Source organism: Callionymus lyra, chromosome 8 (assembly GCF_982586985.1).
Source record: "Callionymus lyra chromosome 8, fCalLyr1.hap1.1, whole genome shotgun sequence".
Lineage (NCBI taxonomy): Eukaryota > Metazoa > Chordata > Actinopteri > Syngnathiformes > Callionymidae > Callionymus > Callionymus lyra.
This window is the reverse complement of record NC_141825.1, coordinates 12,704,121-12,721,812: the sequence shown is the minus strand read 5'-3', so window position 1 is coordinate 12,721,812 and position 17,692 is coordinate 12,704,121. Positions and strand designations below refer to the sequence as shown.

Here is a 17,692-nt window from a genome sequence, read left to right as displayed (position 1 = left end):
CATCTGTTTGACTCGACTTGAGTCAAAATAGTTGTGTTAGAAAAAAAACGGTTGAGTTTTATACAATATTAATAATCTCGTCAAAGAAAAATAAAAAAAATTCGAGCTAGCCAGGAGTCGAACCTAGAATCTTCTGATCCGTAGTCAGACGCGTTATCCATTGCGCCACTAGCCCGAAATGGATGCTGCTGTCTCTTTCCTATATAAACTATTGCTGATGATCAGCTAACCCTTATTAAAGATTATAAAGTTAGAAACTAACATGTAAATGAAAAAACGAATCCATGGGTGACGTTTTTAGATCACGTTGAAATCCTTTCATGTTTTGCTCGAGGATACACGGGAGTCTTTGAAGCGACTCGAGTCACCACTATTAAAGCTAGAATCATCCCAGTCGCCATCAGAAACTTAAAAAAAAAAATCATTTAATATGATACGTTTAGGAATAGATTTCACCGTCCAGGTTTGTCACAGGAAGTTCGCCTCTGATCGCAGGAAGTGAACGCTGGCGGGAAGGTTTTCTACGTTACCAAAGCAAGAAGATCTGCAGCAAAGCTCGGAAGATAACAGTAGTTATAACAATAATAATAATGATGCTGAAAGAAGCTTGAGCTGCCAAACTAAAACAAATATTTGTAATATTATTATTATCGCCGAGTTTAACGACACCGGACAGTATCAGGATGAAGTCAAAAGTGGATCAAATCCTCTTGCTTTCTGAAGGAGACCAGACGCCAGAGCTTCAGAAGTATCTGGCAGCTCTTACCAACGAAAAGGTGAACTTGATAGAAATGTGAGATTGTGTTTTACTTGTGTTTCTTTAATGTCTGTATTTTTTTTAGCTCACCACTGAGATAACCAACTGCGCCCTCGCAGGCAAGAGGATCAGTGCTTTTATCAAAAGCATATTTAAAGGTAAGAAGAACATAAACTACACTGTATTCACAATGGCTGACAAAGTCAGTTGTCATGAAGGAAGATCTAAAATAAATGGTACAAAGGATCTTACAGTTCAATGGAGATAGTTTGGAACAGAACTAATAACAAAGCAGTGTTTTTGCTATGGTTTAAATCCAATAATAGTGCAAAAGTTGATGTTAAATACATAATTTTCTGTCTCAGAGATGTTTCGACATTAACTCCAAGCTGACCTTTTAAAGTTATTTATTAAGTCTTAAATGTGAGGTTTATGGACTTGTACGTAGCTTCATTTAATAGTCACTGTCAACCCCATGAAACCTGTCAGATATCTATATGGAGGAATTTCCTCCATTAAACTCTACAAAGTACTTAACGCAGTTATTCTGGGATATGGATTATGGGTTTGTTGTTGTCATGAGCTTCACTGAAACATTACGAAACTGTACGCCTTCCTTTTAGTAAGAAAGTACCAACTTAAAATTGAACTTACTAGATGTTTTTATCACATGTGGTTAAAGAGAAGCGTCTCTGCCTTCATGTGACTTTGTCCCTTATTTCACATATGGATTGTGGTTTAAAAAAAATGCATGTTAAACAGGTGCATTTAAGAAAACAATTTATACCGTAAACTTTACTGCAAAAACAGGATTATTTGAGGATTAAATATCCAACTTCTTGATGGTAGTAGATGTTCCCTTTTAAAAAATCTTTACATATCTACTTTAAATATATTTTTCCAAGTCATATATCACAGTTATATTTTTAACTATATGTAACTTCTGGACCCTTAAGTTGCATTAATATAAATATTTCCTATTCAGGTTCCCCGAACGGTTCCCCTGAAGGGCCCGGCCGCCGACAGCATGTCTATCAAGTGTGTATCTCCCTGTGTGAGTCTGGTGACCTGCAGTCAGAGGTGGCAGCTGATATCATTGGTCTGCTGATGCTTGAGGTAACAGATTATAACATATAGGTCATGTAGATGTTAAACAATGTTGCATGATGTTGTTTTGTATTATCTATTACTGAAAAATCAACGTGTAATTGAAACAAGAACATCAAATAAAAAAATATATAATTAACTAGTTGAGGGTCTTAAGCAGCTTTTAATAACTTATTAATCAAAGCATTTAAAGCTTTAAAGACATGGGATTATGAAACTGTTAAATTCAATTTTTGAATAAAAAAAACAACATTTAACTGTCAAATGTTTTTTTGGTTTTTTGGTTACAAGTTTTTTAATTTGTAGGTATTTTTAACTGTGTATTGCTTTTGATTGTTCAAGCACTTTGTGACCCTGGTCTAGAAAGACGCTCTAAAAAAAATAACCATTACTTACTTACTGATATTAATTGCCTGCTTTAAACGTTTCACCTACATTACATTACATTAAAACAATTTCCCGAAGGAGACCTCCTGAGGGATCAATAAAGTTGTACCTTACCTTACCTTACATTTACTTGGCTCTGATTTCCTTCGCACAGACTCACACGCTGCCTGGTGCGTCGCTGGCGAAGCTGGCTTCCGATTTTGTCGAAGCCATCAAGGTGGGAAAGGTCGGCAGTGGCAAGTCTTTGGAGCTGTTTCCCACGGTTCTGACTGCTCTGGCAGGCTGCGACGCTGTGGCGTACAGCAAAGGTTTGGATCTCACCTTCTTCCGGTTTGTCCTCCTGAATGAAAACCTAAGTGACACAACTGATGTTTTTCAACTGAAGGTGAGCTCAGTGGTGAGGAATACAAGCGGCAGCTCATCAACACATTGTGTTCCAGCAGGTGAGAAGCTCTTAAACTGATGTGCAAACTGATTTGTAACATTAAAATATGTTCTTAATGCAGATGGGATCCAAAGTGTGTGATCCACCTGACAACTATGTTCAGGTAATATTTTGAGCAGCAGCGCAGTGTTCGAGCGAGTGAGTCAGTAGATGGAAAGACTTATGGGTCCAAACTCTTAGTCATCATGTCTATTGTAATATTATGAATGATTATATCATATCTTGGAACGCCCGAGGCTTCTGGGTAAAGAAAAGTCTGGGTCTCTTTGCTCTGGCTGCTGCCCCTGCTACCCATCCTTGGATAAGTGGTTGAAGATGAAGGAATTTTACTAAAACTTAGATCAGACTCGTCTCTGAACAGACCGGTTATAGTTTTGGTCTTTTTACTATCTTGTGTTTTTCTATTTCATTTTAAGGGATGTCCCTCTTTCAACTGAAGAGCTGCAGTTCCTCGTGGAGAAAGTTCTCCGCATGTTCAGTAAGCTGGACCTTCAGGAGATTCCACCATTAGTTTATCAGCTGCTGCTCTTATCCGCCAAGGTCTGGATCGAACAAACCAACATCCACGAGTCGAAACTTTTGTCATATTCAACCTTTTTCCTTTTTTTTTTTTTAGGGTTGCAAGAAACAAGTCCTGGATGGCATCATTGCATACTTCAAGGATCAAGACCTTCACCAGAAAGAGGAGCAGAAACACGGAGAGTAAGTTTGTCTCGAATAGAAGATTAGTTTGGGGTAGAGAAAACAATTGTGAAAATGATATTAGAACCGAAACATAAATCAGAGGATTGACAAAAGTGCATAACTTTCCCATTAGTTTGGTTAAATAAGAATTCAAATATTTAATAAAATGATAATTTTAAAGTAGAAAAATGGCTACAACCAAAAAGTACAAGTTCAATTGAAACTCGACACATAAAAACCAATAAAACCTGTCATGCGAGTGTTTTTAGTGCTTCTAAAGTAGAATTAAAAATGGAATTACGACAAATGAGAAGTAATAGATAATTAGAAACTACATTTAGACTTGGAAAAAACAACCTGACCAACCTTTCTCCAGATTTGCTCCTTTAGCATCTGATACGTCTCTTCCAGGAACTTGGACTTGGAGGTCCAGTCTATTCCTACAGATCAGCTGCGACACGTGGAAGGGACCTCCATTCTTCATGTCGTGTTTGCCATACGACTGGATCACGAACTTGGCAGAGAGTTCCTCAAAAGCTTTAAGGTAGATTTCATTATTTATTTATTTTATAAAGCAGAATAATTCTTCTCTTTCCCACTCCCAGACGTCATACGGAGATCTCTGCCCCTTCAGCGTCGCCCTGCTCTTGTCTGTGGCTCGTATCCAGCGCTATGAGGAACAGGTGTGAGCTTCAAAGACCAGCACATCTTCTCAACGTCACTAGTTTCATTTCTATCTCTCAGGTCTTCGATCTTCTCAAAGGAGCCATCATCAAGAGTCTCAAAGACGAGCAGCTGCTGCACGGCTCCAGGTTCTTGCAGGACCTTCTGTCCAGACACTGCAGTATCGGGCAGATGATCGTGGACACGGTGAAGAACAGGTGAGGAGGTCGAGCGTTTTTTCGAGTGTCACAGGAGTGTCACAGGAGTAATGACACGCGTGTGCGCAGTGTGTTCGGCTGGGACCATGTGACCCAAGGTTTGGTGCAGCTGGGATTCTTTCTGATGGACACGTTTGGACCCAAACCTGGTCCTTTTGGCAAAACCTCCGAGGGTTCCACGACAGTAGCCAGGACTCCTGCGCAGCTGGCTTGCAAACTCGGGGGTCAGGTGCTGCTAGAGGGGTTCAAGGTTATTATCTCAGAAACTACAATATATCACATGTTTTCTTACTTGTATACTTCCATATTCAGATGCACGAGGCCATCAGAGGAGAAATACTGGAGCAAGTTCTGAATCGACTGGTGACAAAGACGGCGTCGCCTGTCAATCATTTCATCGGTGAGTCGTCCGTATGTCGACTGAGCGGCTAACGTGCTAATGCTAACGCCGCCTCGCACCAGAGCTCTTCTCCGACATCGTGACCTTTCGTCCCATGGTCATCCTGGGGTCGTCGTCCAAGCTGACGGAAACCTTCGACCACCTGTCGTACCTGCCCCTGGCCACCGTGCAGGGTCTTCTGAAAGCTGTGCAGGTATGATTCCGTCGGGGGGGAAAAGAATGGGCGAGTTTTACCACTGACCTCTTGTTCCGTCTTCAGCCTCTCCTCAAGGTCAGCATGTCCCTGAAGGATTCCTTGATTCTAGTCCTCAGGAAAGCCATGTTTTCCAGGTAACTGGAAATTCTTATACACTTTAATATCACAATATATTTCTTCACGATTCCTTATAAATAATCAACGGCAACATATCGGCTTGAATAAGAAATGACATTATATTTTTGGCATCACATAGTTATTTGATGATTTATAGTTAATGAAAATGTGCATAAATAAAATGCAAACACTCGCAGTGTTTGTTCATTTTTGTGTTGCAATTAAACGTCCGGCCGCTAGATGGCTGAGGACGAGAGGTCGACTCCAGCAGCTTTCAAAGCTGATGTTTGGACATATTTTGTTTCAAAACGAATTAAATCAGTTACGACTTCGTCAAGATTCACGTGGTCTTTAAATACTGCAACACCAGAGTCAAGTACTCGGACAATACCACAAATGCATCCTTGTTACTACAGTATTACAATATATCACATCAATGCCCCTGTATCATGATAAGAATTGTCAGTAATTGAGCCAAGCTAAGAAACCGAGATAATGGAAGTCGACAATTATACATTTATAATAACATTAAATTTTAATTAGAAATAGAAATAGAAATGTTAATACTTCCTTTTAGAGATAGTTTGATAAAAATGCTGGACCTGTGACCAAGAGTGTTTTAAAGATTTTGTCTCTCTCAAACATTTCCATCCTTCCTAATATGTCCCTTTCTTCAACTTTCTTGTCGTCCGTCACTGTTTTTCCTGTTAGTCAACTGGATGGCAGGAAGTCTGCCGTCACTGGCTTCTTGTTGCTGCTGAAGAACTTCAAGGTTTTGGGGAGTTTGGCCTCCAGTCAGTGTAGTCAACAGATGTCCTCCAGCCAGGTAAGTCACACTGAGCACACACGTCTATGTCCAGCGCTCTAGAATCTGGTTCGTCTGACCCTACCCAACAGGTCCAGGTGGACGTTCATTCGCGGTACAACTCGGCTGCCAACGAGGCCTTCTGCCTGGAGATCCTCAGCAGTCTCCGTCGCTGCTTGAGCCAGCAGGCCGACGTCCGCCTCGTGCTGTATGAGGTATGACGACAATCTTTCAGCCTCATTCACACTCGTGCTGTCCAGGACTCGCTTAATATGGTCTTCACCTCGCAGGGGTTCTACGACGTTCTTCGACGCAACTCCCAACTATCAGGTTCCATTATGCAGACCCTCTTAACGCAGGTACATGTTTGCACTCCTACTGTTTCATCACAAGTTTCAGCTCATATTTTTTTTTTACTGTAGCTAAAGAGATACTATGAACCAGAACAAGATCTTCTGCCTCCGTTGAAGCTGGAAAACTGCATCACTGCACATGGAGATCAAGTCTTCCTGCAGGAGCCTCTGGTATCCAACTTAACCTCTTTTTTATCAGTGCGTGATGATTTATTGTTGGTTTCACTCTTTACTAAAGGCCCACCTGACGAGCTGCACCGTGCATTGCCTGCTGTGGCTTCAAACCATGCACAGATCGGTCAACTCTAATGACAGTGATGATGATGAGGAGGAGGAGGAAGGATATCAGTCTGAACTGCAGACGATCCTGGAGAGCATGGCCAGACGCATGATCAAGTGTGAATTAGAGGATTTTGAGCTTGTAAGTATTTTTTTGGATTTTCATGACTAATAATTATTGTTATATCTCCATTATGTGAAAGCCTCTATAGATAGGATTTCCAATTTCTGGCACTTCCCTGGTGGCGGAGCAGTGTAACTGCAATTGTTTGGTTGGCCATCGCCGATTATGTGTGTACATTTGTTTATAAAACAAGATAAAAGCTCTTGTTGTGTCGTTTTATCGTTTTATTTTCCTCATAAAAAGTCTTGGTTCTTCATATAAAAACACTCGTCTATGTTATGTCCTGTTCGTCTTACAATTTTACAAATTTGTTTCATGTTCCTTTTTTTGTTTTTACATTCTTTCTCAAGACATCTTCTTTCTTAGAAATGTATTTATTCACTATAATAGTACAATGAATTTACACCTTTGCGTTTCTTGTTGTTCATTTATACATACAAAGTAGGATAATATATATTGTTTTTCACATTCTTATTTAACTTTTTTTTTAACATTCATATAAAACAATGGTAGAAGAGTAGAATCATATTCTACAATTAAAAACCTGTATTTTTCCTATTTGTTAACAATATTGTTTTTTGAACAAATTTATTTTTAAATGAAGAAAATCTACCCATTGTGTGCTGCAGGACAGGCTGTAACCTGTCAAGGGTGTCCCAAGCCTCTAGCCCTTAAATCAACTTGTGACCCTCATTAGCGAATAAGCAGCAGTAGTAGTAAATTAAAGTATGTAATTTATTACATTTTGCATAGATAAAACATAATGACCGTCCATGAACCCAGCCATGTCTCTTCCCAGACACTTGTGCCTCTTACTAGAATAGTTTGACATTTCTAATCCTCTTAACATCGTCTCTTTCAGGACAAGTCTGCAGACTTCTCCATGGGATCCGGTGTTGGCGTAAAGAACAACATCTATGCCGTGCTGGTGATGAGCGTCTATGAAGTTCTGATGGAGTACACCTTCGTGAAGGCCAAGTACAGGTACAACACTTTGTGTTTTTTGACAATCCAAACTTGATTTCACGGTGAAAATCTCTTGTCAGTAAAAGCCACTTCGAGGAGGTCATGGAGCTGTTCAACCGCTACCACAAGCTGGCCGAGGTCCTGAAGGAAAAGTCCGGGAAAGGTCGAGCGCTGTCGAACAAGACGCCACGCAGTTTACTCTCCATGGGCTTCACCTCCAGCCTCCTCACTGCACTTTTCAGGTTATAAGTCAAGGTTTAATGATGTAGTGTAAGAAATTAGCAAACTTTTTATGATAAATTAAGTTAGAATATCTTTTTTTTCCTGGACAAATAATGAATATGTCAGTAAATGTGTCTGATATTTATTGAACACGCTTGTGTAAATCGAGGTATTATCATCCCAGCGGCTCCTGATGTGATTATTTCCTCCCATCATCAGGGACAGCGCCCCAAGCAGAGAGGAGGCGCTCTCAGTGCTGCGCTCTAGTGGAGAGTTCGTGCGCTACACCGTCAACGTTGCTGTCCAGAAGATCCAGCAACTGGAGGAGACTGGAAACACGGATGGTCCCGATGGACAGAATCCAGAGAAGACTTTCCGCTTCCTCTGCGACATGACAAGGTCGGCCTCCCTGTCTCAAATAAAGCCGTTTGTTTGTTGATTAAAAGTGATTTTCTGTACCAACAGTGTGCTGATGTGGCGTTACACCAACATCCCGAGCGTGGTGGAAGATGGAGGAAAGAAGGAGAAGCGATCGACTCTGTCTCTTCTCTGTTTGGAAGGACTGCTGAGGATCTTCACCACCTGTCAGCAGCGCTATCCCGAGAAGATGGCGCAGCTCTTGTCCACCATGGGTAAAAAAAAGAAAAGTTAATTTCCCTTAAAAAGCTTAAAAGCTAATTAAAGGAATTACAGAAATCTCAGAGGATGATGCGGAGCCAGACGACGGCGATGCCGCGAAGATCAACTTCTTTTACATTCGTCAGTTCCAGGTACATCGGTGTGTATTTTCAACGCCTCAGGTTCGATGGTTTGTTGTGCTCCCACCAGAGAGCGCTGTTCCAACAGCTCAGCAAGGGAGAAGAAGACTTCAACACCAAAGAGGCTCAACTGTTGGTGAACATCCTGAGCGTGCTGTCTCTTCAGCTGAAGCCCACATCTGAGCAGGTGAGTTCACGCCACGTCTGCTCGGAACCGTTTGACCGACCACTCGATTGACAGTTTGTTCAGATGATCACGTGGACCGTGAAGATCTGCAAGGAGACCAGCTTCGGTGAGTGAGACTCGAGAGTTGTTTTGGTTTGACATTTTGCTCATCAAAACTTGATTTCAGAGGACTCTGCGTTCTCCAAGGGTCTTCTAACGCTGCTCTTCAACCTCCACGCTCTCTTCAAGAGTCCAGTCGGGGTTCTGGTGGAACTCAGCCAGGACATCCACAGTCATCTGGGAGACATCGATGGGGTACGACGGCAAACACAACTGTGACGCAGATCATGCACAAGAGTATCACTTTATTCATCCTCTGTATATAGAATGGCAACTAGTGATGAAATTGCAAAAAAATGAAATCATTAGTGGCCAAAAAGCTAGTAATTTGCGTGAGTCTGCTACTGCAGCCGCAACACAGTAAGATCACTAAAATAACCAGGGGCCTCGTGTATTAAGTAAGTAAGTAAGTCATTTTTATTTATATAGCGCTTTTCCAGACCAGGGTCACAAAGCGCTTAAACAATCAAAACAATATTCAATAAAGTATATACTTTAAAGGTCAAGATAAAACTGATAACACAACAGGAGTTCCAGAAAATCAAGGAAAAGCCTGAACAAATAAAAACGTCTTAAGATGTTTCTTAAAGGAGTCAGTAGATCCTTCAAGCGCAAAGAGAGGTTAAGAGGTCGTACGCACAAAAAACTCGCGGACATACTTCATGTCAAAGTTCATATGTATTAATGATGAAAAGAGCGTTAAAAAGTTTGTACTTCCCGACACGTGTGTAGGGGGCGTACGTTCTTATTTACTGCTCAGATGCATGTCAGCCTCACTAGTTATGTTAAGATGTTCACATCAGAGATGCATTAATGATCAATATTGATCAAAATTAACGCATACACACGTGTTAGTAGTTGCACGAGTGGATATTAAATTATTCACAAACTTATAAATATATTCTCATTCACCAAACTGATGATCTGTATTTATTAAGACATCGATCGTTTTATAGTGAATATTTTAATCCGCTTTTTCATGCTATTCAGAAAAAATGTACAAGAGTCACAGACGTTCTTGTGAAACAACATCATGTTTTATCAAAGTGAAGTTGCAGAATGAACGCAACTAAAGCCAGTTCACCTCATCACGTGATCAGAGCGATCTTCTTGAAAAACCCTTGTATAAATACACCGTAACACGATTTGTTCATTTGTAATTTGTTAACAAAACGCCTCCATTTTAAAAAATAGAACAGAATATAGAATTATCTTTTTTTTCTTCTTTTTTTCATACATATCTTTATTGATTCTCCTTTAATAAAATATCCGTGTTAATAACCCTGAATGTAAAATATAACATTTAGCCTGGAGCACGTCTGCACTATTTAAATTTAAGTATGTGATCAAGGTCAGAAATGTTTTAAGCGACTGTTAATCCAGTTTATATTCCTACATTTTTTCTGATCGGGGAGTATAAAACCACAGACTCTGGTTAATTTAAATATGTTAATTAGGGCATAGAAAGGGACAAAAAAGGTTGCGATTAATTCCACGTTGATTGTGACGTACAAAGGAAAAGTGCTTGTATTTGTGTGCACGCACATATTCATACATCTGAATATTTTTGTACGTGCACCATTTCTTGGCCCCGAGTGAACGGTGTTTTTAAGCAGAAATCCACAAACTTCTTTGTACATGGCCCCTGGTAAAAAAAACAAAAAAACTTGCCGGGTGCTGCCCCTGTCTTTGAGATCCAGAGTGATGTGTTCAACCACTTCCCCACAAGTTTTTTTTTTTTTTCCTTCCATGTCTGGGGCTCTGTATGAAATAAGATATTTCTGTGATCAAACTTTCACTCTGAATTCATGGGGCCCCACAATTCTAGTCAGAGAACCACACTTTCGAAACATGACTCTTCTTATAAAAGCTTCCATCTAAAACATTTGTAATGGATGCAGGACATCGAGGTGGATAAACATTCGCACTTTGCTCTCATCAACCAGAGGACGGCAACATCAGCTGCTGTAAGTTTCTTCTTTTTCTTGTACTTTCTAACAGAGTTTAGTTGTGAAATGATTCATCTTCTAGTCTTTATGTCCTGCAGCTGCTGGTGCTGTCCCAGGTAGACAGGGTGCTGGATGAGGTGGACTGGCTCGTGGCTCGTAAAAAGAACCAGAGCGCTGCGGATAAATCCCCGTCGAGTGAGTTCGACTGGTGCATCCAGACGAGGGGCTCGAGGGACTGACGTGTGCTTCTCGTTGTCGTGTAGAAGACGCCACACAGACGGAGGGTCAGCAGGATCCGGTGGAGAAAGCGGTGACGCTGCAGCTGGGAACTCTGCTGACGGCGTTGAACGAGTTGGTTCAGTCGTCTCTGCCGCAAGGCACCGGCACCGTCAGCCTGCTCAAAGCGCTGAGCCGCGCCTACACCACTCTCACCACGCTGGTCAAATACGTGCGTTTGTCTCCCTCCGGGACTTCAGTCAAAAACTCCAATATCATGTTTAGACGTTTACTCTTTTTTTTCTTCACAGTACATTCAGACGTGTGGCCAGAATATAGCTCTTCCTTCACGCTTCGAAAAACTGGTGAGTTTGAGACGCTTTTGTATGAAATCTCCCATTTTTACAGAACGTTTTAAACGTTTTGCGTTCAGGTGAAACTGTCCGGATCTCACTTGACACCACAGTGCTACTCTTTCATCACATACGTCCAGGTAACATGACGAGATCTTTGAATTATATTTGCTGGTTTTCAATCAACCCTGTAACTGACTTGAGCAATGTCTCAACAGAACGAAGAAATGGCAGCAGGAGGTGCAGAGGACAAGAAGAAAAAGAAGAAGAACGAGGCGAACACGGCTCCTTCAGTAATAACACTTTCATCAGCCTTTTTTTGTTCTCGTCTACAATGAGACGCGATCACCCGAGCATCTCATCAAGAACATCTCGTTCGACAGGCGAAACTGCTGCGGGAGACCAAGGCGATCCCCAACTTGATTTTCAGCATCGAGCAGTACGAGAAGTTTTTGATCACGCTGTCCAAGAAGTCAAAGGTCGGTGCAAGTTTGTCGAACAACGTTTGAATTAAAGTCACGTTTTCATTTTAGATTTTGATCTGAACACTTTTATTTTAAGCCAATGTTGACATTTCTTTTAATGTTTACTTGTAAGAAGTTCTTATGGACCGTGATTGAGGTTTCAATAAAGTTTTTATGTACATATCTGTCACAACACAAGTGTCAACCACATGGTAAGTAAAAAGTACAAAATAAACGCAGAGCAAATGGAAACCGTTTAACATGTTAACATAAAACTGATCGTCCACGTTAGCACCAGTGAATAAAAGCACTGTGGCGTTATTTAAACATTAGTGTCTGTTCGTCCTGCAGGTGAATCTGATGCAGTACATGAAACTCAGCACGTCCAGAGATTTCCGCATCAACCCGGCCACACTGGACGCAGCTCTGCAGGAGCAGGACAAGAACCAGGTCTGTCGAGCGTTCAGTCGCCTCACATCCGCCTCCTAATGACCGCCTTGCTGTGTTTACATCAGGCTGCAGAGTCTCAGGAGGTGGAGGAAAGTCAAGAACCCAAGAAGAAGAAGCGGAAACGAGCGAACGTGTAGAGGCTTCTCAGGTCTTGTTGTCGTGCAAGTGTGCGCGTGTGTGTGTGTGTGTGTGTGTGTGCGCGCTACCCTCCTTTATTCAAGGAGCCTTTGGTGACGTTGAGGATTTCATAGATGTCCAAGGCTTCTCCTGCAAGAGGAAAACCTTTATTTAAACCAAATATGTTTGAATTGTTAACAGTTTTTATTGTTATGTTAGTATTGTTCACCCAGTTTTGTTCTCATATGTTTAATACTTAAAGAAAATTCAGCTCCAATGCAAGATCTGATTTATCCTTAAGCTCAACGGTTCATATTAAAAGGCATGAATGCTCAACATCTTGTGGTTTAATGACGTCAACAGTTGTTTCGCGTATTTACACCTGCATCCTCTAGATGGCAGCACTGGTACCGTTCAGTCCTATTTTGTTTGCCTTTTATAAAAATAAAAATCGTTTAGAACTGTGAGGCTCTGATGCCTCACAGTTAACATTTATTTTTTCTTGATTTAGTCCTTTTATAGTTTTAAATAAATATTTTAGGTTTGTTATTCCTGGTTATTAAACATTTTTTAGGGGTCGTTTTTTCAGGGGTTTTGTTCTCGCTGTTGCGGGGTCTTTGTTTTCACCCTTGTTTTCCAGACAACAGGTGGTGGTGTGTGTGTGTGTCTAAGGACACACACACACACCAACCAAGGATAACTTGTAACTTGTAACTTGTAACCAAGGATGTTACACTCTCCTTTAATTCTTACAAAACTTTCTTCTTCTTCACATAAGACTAACTCAGGGGGTCCAAACCAGAATCCTTTAGCAGTCAACGTTGCAGGCCTCGCAAAATGTATATTTAACTAATATAGAAGTATGAAGTTGATCGTATTTTCATTCTGTAATTCATAATCGTTCTCTTATCTCATCACTGGCACCTACATAGGTCACTTCGACCCCGTTCATACTAAGCCTATCGTAACCGGTTGAATAGACTAGAGATGCTTAACCGGCTGAATTAAGCCTAGTATGAGTAGCATTCAAGGACTCATGTAAATTTCAAACTCCAGTTTTGTACATTAATACCAAATAATAAAAACAAGGTAAATTAAATTATTCAGAGACACAATTGGTGGAACAGCCATTTTATTTATTTAATTTGTTTTGTGTAGGTACTATTTCACATACGTTAACCTGCTTTATCATGATTGTTTCATTACATTTTTTATTAATGATTTATTTTTATGGTAATGTATTCCACTTATTTTAACTTTTTTTTTTTTTTTATTAATTTCTTTGTATTGTTCATATTATTTAATTTCTATATTATATACGGATGAAAACAAATTGCTGTGTTGTGTTTACAACACTGGCAACAAATGTTTTTCTGATTTTAAATGATGATCATTTTAGAAGATTTGTGTTATGGACAAATATAGAATTTACAAAAATGGATGCTAGTTGAGTGCCACTTGTTCTTTTGGTTCCTACACTACAATAATAAAAATAATTCTTTATGGAAAAATCAGACTTAGACTTCCATTTTATTATCATCATTAAACACAAAAGAATCGTGTGTTTAAACAAGAGTAAAACCCGTGCAAGTGTAAGCACCATCAGTCAAAGGTCTCTTGTCATAACACAGTTCAGAGTAGGACATATACTTGAACTTTAGATGATCAAGTTCATGGTGGATCGGTCAGGCTCGTGTCTTCAGCACTATTATGAGACCAGAGAGAGAAGTTTATTTTATATTTGTTTTTTCATCTTCTGAAAAAATTGAAAGCTCCGTTTCACATTAATATGTTTTGTTGACTTTTATTCAGTCATTTTTTTCCCCATGTAAAGTCGATTCAACAAACAAAAATAATAGCTTTATTTTTCGTTGGCACATAAACACTAAAGAGCTGCGACCTAATAATGGTTGTATAAGAGTCAGTTCATGTTGGATTGAAAAGATTCATCTGTGATTAATCGATGATCAAAATAACCATGTTTTTTGTTCGCTCAATTTCTTAGATAGACCAATAAATCCCCGTAGGTCAAACTGCTGTATAATGACAATAATAACAATCTACTTGAATCCCTGCCCTGCCAATAAAGAACACAATATCAACCATAGAAGACTAAAACACTGAAACACAATATTTAAAAACATTAACATTAACATAATTAACACATTAAGTGCATTGAATTTAATTTGGCAAAAATATCTTATGGCCGTTATTTAGTTAAGAATCGCATGCGTGAACCGAACCATCGATAACTCTTAAACCATCAACCATGAGCAGGATGATCCTACATAGAACCAGTAAAGGAAATATAACCACAACAAAATACCAAAAATACTTAAGTTATATTGTAAAAACAGTTTCATATTTAATAGCGGATTTAAGTTTTTACTTCTCAGTTTATTTGACATGTGGTTATAAACTGATTCATCAACGACCTTTGCACTCCGATCTAAAACTAAAATTCGTCTCTATCAGTCCGATAGATGATGGTTAAAAGGTCAAAGTTCATCCACGGTGGAGGTTTTGAAATGGGTTCAGCTACAATGTATGATGGATCTGCTTTGTCAGCCTATGAGAATGCAGTTGTTGTATCAATTCAGTATCGCTTGGGACTTCTTGGCTTTCTCAGGTAAGTCATGTCGAGATGTTAGTAAATCAATACTGGCTGACTGAGAAAAAACAGTTTAAAAACATGACTTGAGAAAGAAACAGTTTCTATATTTATGACCCAGCACTGGCGATGAGCACATGGCAGGAAACTGGGGGCTTGTTAGACCAAATCCAAGCCCTGAAGTGGGTCCAGGAACACATTCACAACTTTGGAGGAGCCTCTAATTCAGTCACCATATTTGGAGAGTCTGCTGGTGGAGTGAGCGTCTCTTTATTGGTAAGGTTTTGAGATTTGCTTTTTATGAACTTAAATCATTTATATTAAAATATATCTTAAGGTAGACCTTGTCACGATAGCAGGAGAATATAATATACTGTGTATATAATACATATACAGTATTTTTAACCCAGTTGGAATATAATAAACAAGGTAGTTAGTAAAAGAAAAAAAGAACTAAGTTGCATTTGTCATCGATCAGCTTCTCTCACCACTGACTGAAGGACTGTTCCACAAAGCTATTGCAGAGAGTGGCACTGCTGCCATGGATCCTCTTGTTATCGAAACGTCTCTCACGATGACCCAGGTGAGTCGTACAATACCAATTTTTCCACTTCAGATTATTATTATTTAGTATGCAATATCTTTTCACATTTGTTAGAAACATTGTGATGAAGCTTCTGTGTGTGTTTACAGATGATCGCAAACATGTCTGGATGTAGTGTTGACTCCACAGAGAAGATCACAGATTGTATGAAGAACCTGGATATGGAAACAATTAACACGCTTGTCAAGGTACGACTTTGAATTTAATTAGATGTTATAAAAAATACTTAATTTCCATTTCCTGCTCATAAGGACAAGACGTTAAAGTATCCTGTAGTCCTGGATGGACACTTTTTGACAAACCCAGTCAAACAAATGTTCGGGAATCACAAACTTGTCAAAGTTCCGTTCATCGTTGGAGTCAACAGTGACGAAGGTGGTTATTTACTGACAAATGTAAGTCTGAATCCACCATACTCTTCTATTTGAATCCGATGTTATACAGCAATTCAACTACAGATCTATTTATACACATTATCAAGGCACATTACAAGCTATTTTTGTCTTTCCTTAGTTCTTTGCGCCTACAAACTGGACTAAGGGACTGGACCGGGAGCAAGTTTTAAACATGATGTCAATGTTTCTCCCTGATGTAAAAACAGATGTTTTGAAGCAACCCGTGACCGTAAACTGATACATTTGATCCATTTCTCAGATCAAAGTAAGAGAGTTGGTGTTAGAGAAATAGGCTGGAACCTCAGACGACCCTGTAAAGAACAGAGATGCGTTCAGTCGGTACATCGGAGATTTCCGTTTCAACATTCCTGCTGTTGTTACGGCCAATGCTCACAGAGGTAACACTGTATCCAGGGTTATATAGTTTGAGTGATGTTCTGTGCTGTGTGACTCTGATCTGTATTCTGACAGATGCCGGCGCACCCGTTTACCTTTACGAGTTCAGGTACATTCCCTCTCTTCTGAAGTCAAGAAGACCAAGCTTTGTTGGAAGTGACCACGGGGATGAAATATTTTCAGTGTTTGGATTCTGTTTCACACAGTCTCATGTCAAACTACCTGGTGAGTACACGAAATATTTCTCAGTTACTGATTTTCATGTTCAAGATGTCAACTAATGTGTGGTTCCAGTTGCCTGCTTAGAAGAAGAGGAACAACTAGGCAGAACCGTGATGACCTACTGGGCCAACTTTGCTCGCACAGGGTAGGAAAAGGTCAAAACATAAAACATCACAAGGAGAATAACAGTGATACAAACTGTTCTTGTAGGTCTCCGAATGGAAAGGATCTGGTTCACTGGCCAAAGTACGACAAAGAGGAAGCTTACCTGGCAATCGGAGAGGATCAGCTAGTTGATCATCACCTCAAGAATGAACACTTCGTCTTCCTGACTGAGATTCTTCCAAAGAAGATACAACAACTATATCAAGAAAAAACAAGATCGCAACGAGCTGTGACTCTTGACATTTGTTAAAGATTTAGCAGAATATAATGCCAAATACACAACAAAGACTATCCTCATAGTTATCGTTTAATGTTGTAGAAGGTTTTCATCTGAAGGATGTTGTCATGCAAACATGACATTTCAAGGGTGAGGTTAAATGCTTTAATATATTATTTTCAGGTGATTTTTAGGTTTCCGGTGATGGGGAATTCCAGCTGTACAAGTGGTCTGAGAGTAAACTTTTGACAGCACCTACTTGATGTCAGATCTTATGATCTATTTTTCATAAAAGAACATTGACGTCTGCATAAAATACACTTAGTTCACTTTACCTTTGTGCACAGTTTTGAAATGAGAATTCAAATTGGTTAAGTCAGAAAGTGATTTAGACAGCCTAAAGTTTACTATCAGATAATAATTCTGACCAAAAAACGTATTAAATTAAAGGTTCCATTTTAAAGAGCAACAAATCTGAAAACGAAACCTTCCAGACTTACTCACACGTTTAAAATTTGGTTTTAAGACTGTAGTCGATCTCACAGTTCTGAGACTTACTTCAGCACATGTGTAGTATGTGTGTATTTGCCGGTTCCTGGGTATCGGTAGTGCTCCATTTAGGTCTGATCGAATAGGTTCTGGATCGCTATATCCCTGAGTCAACTGCGTTGACATCGTTTTCATCACCTCTATACAACAATACTGATGACGTCGAACACATGCCCTCGTTCGTCAAGAATATCAAAATCTTCTTATTGAAGTACAC

The 17,692-nt window shown here is 39.8% G+C and overlaps 1 protein-coding gene, 1 non-coding gene and 1 pseudogene across 3 annotated transcripts; 2 read left to right on the top strand and 1 right to left on the bottom strand.

Annotated features, from left to right (window-relative positions):
* Positions 1 to 102: 102 nt before the first annotated feature.
* Positions 103 to 175, bottom strand: trnar-acg (transfer RNA arginine (anticodon ACG)). Its single transcript has one exon. It is a non-coding gene; the product is annotated as a tRNA-Arg (tRNA).
* Positions 176 to 384: 209 nt separating this feature from the next.
* On the top strand, positions 385 to 12,652 carry LOC148073682 (Fanconi anemia group I protein-like). The gene is made up of 37 exons (XM_087797016.1): positions 385 to 776; positions 843 to 915; positions 1,743 to 1,873; positions 2,406 to 2,559; positions 2,637 to 2,694; positions 2,758 to 2,799; positions 3,113 to 3,236; positions 3,313 to 3,398; positions 3,792 to 3,924; positions 3,986 to 4,063; positions 4,125 to 4,261; positions 4,331 to 4,511; positions 4,574 to 4,661; positions 4,724 to 4,854; positions 4,921 to 4,991; positions 5,686 to 5,800; positions 5,872 to 5,994; positions 6,070 to 6,138; positions 6,202 to 6,303; positions 6,371 to 6,553; positions 7,398 to 7,519; positions 7,582 to 7,743; positions 7,943 to 8,122; positions 8,189 to 8,355; positions 8,417 to 8,493; positions 8,552 to 8,668; positions 8,723 to 8,774; positions 8,835 to 8,962; positions 10,669 to 10,734; positions 10,815 to 10,911; positions 10,980 to 11,164; positions 11,244 to 11,297; positions 11,366 to 11,425; positions 11,504 to 11,578; positions 11,669 to 11,764; positions 12,101 to 12,199; positions 12,265 to 12,652. The coding sequence occupies exons 1-37, from the start codon at positions 684 to 686 to the stop codon at positions 12,334 to 12,336; spliced, it is 3,981 nt and encodes a 1,326-aa protein (XP_087653142.1). The 5' UTR covers positions 385 to 683; the 3' UTR covers positions 12,337 to 12,652.
* Positions 12,653 to 14,802: 2,150 nt separating this feature from the next.
* On the top strand, positions 14,803 to 16,942 carry LOC148073681 (carboxylesterase 1D-like; annotated as a pseudogene). Its single transcript, XR_015712114.1, has 10 exons — positions 14,803 to 14,945; positions 15,049 to 15,203; positions 15,406 to 15,510; positions 15,621 to 15,719; positions 15,783 to 15,926; positions 16,045 to 16,122; positions 16,186 to 16,324; positions 16,398 to 16,547; positions 16,617 to 16,689; positions 16,755 to 16,942. The product of XR_015712114.1 is annotated as a carboxylesterase 1D-like (transcript).
* The last annotated feature ends 750 nt before the right edge of the window (positions 16,943 to 17,692 follow it).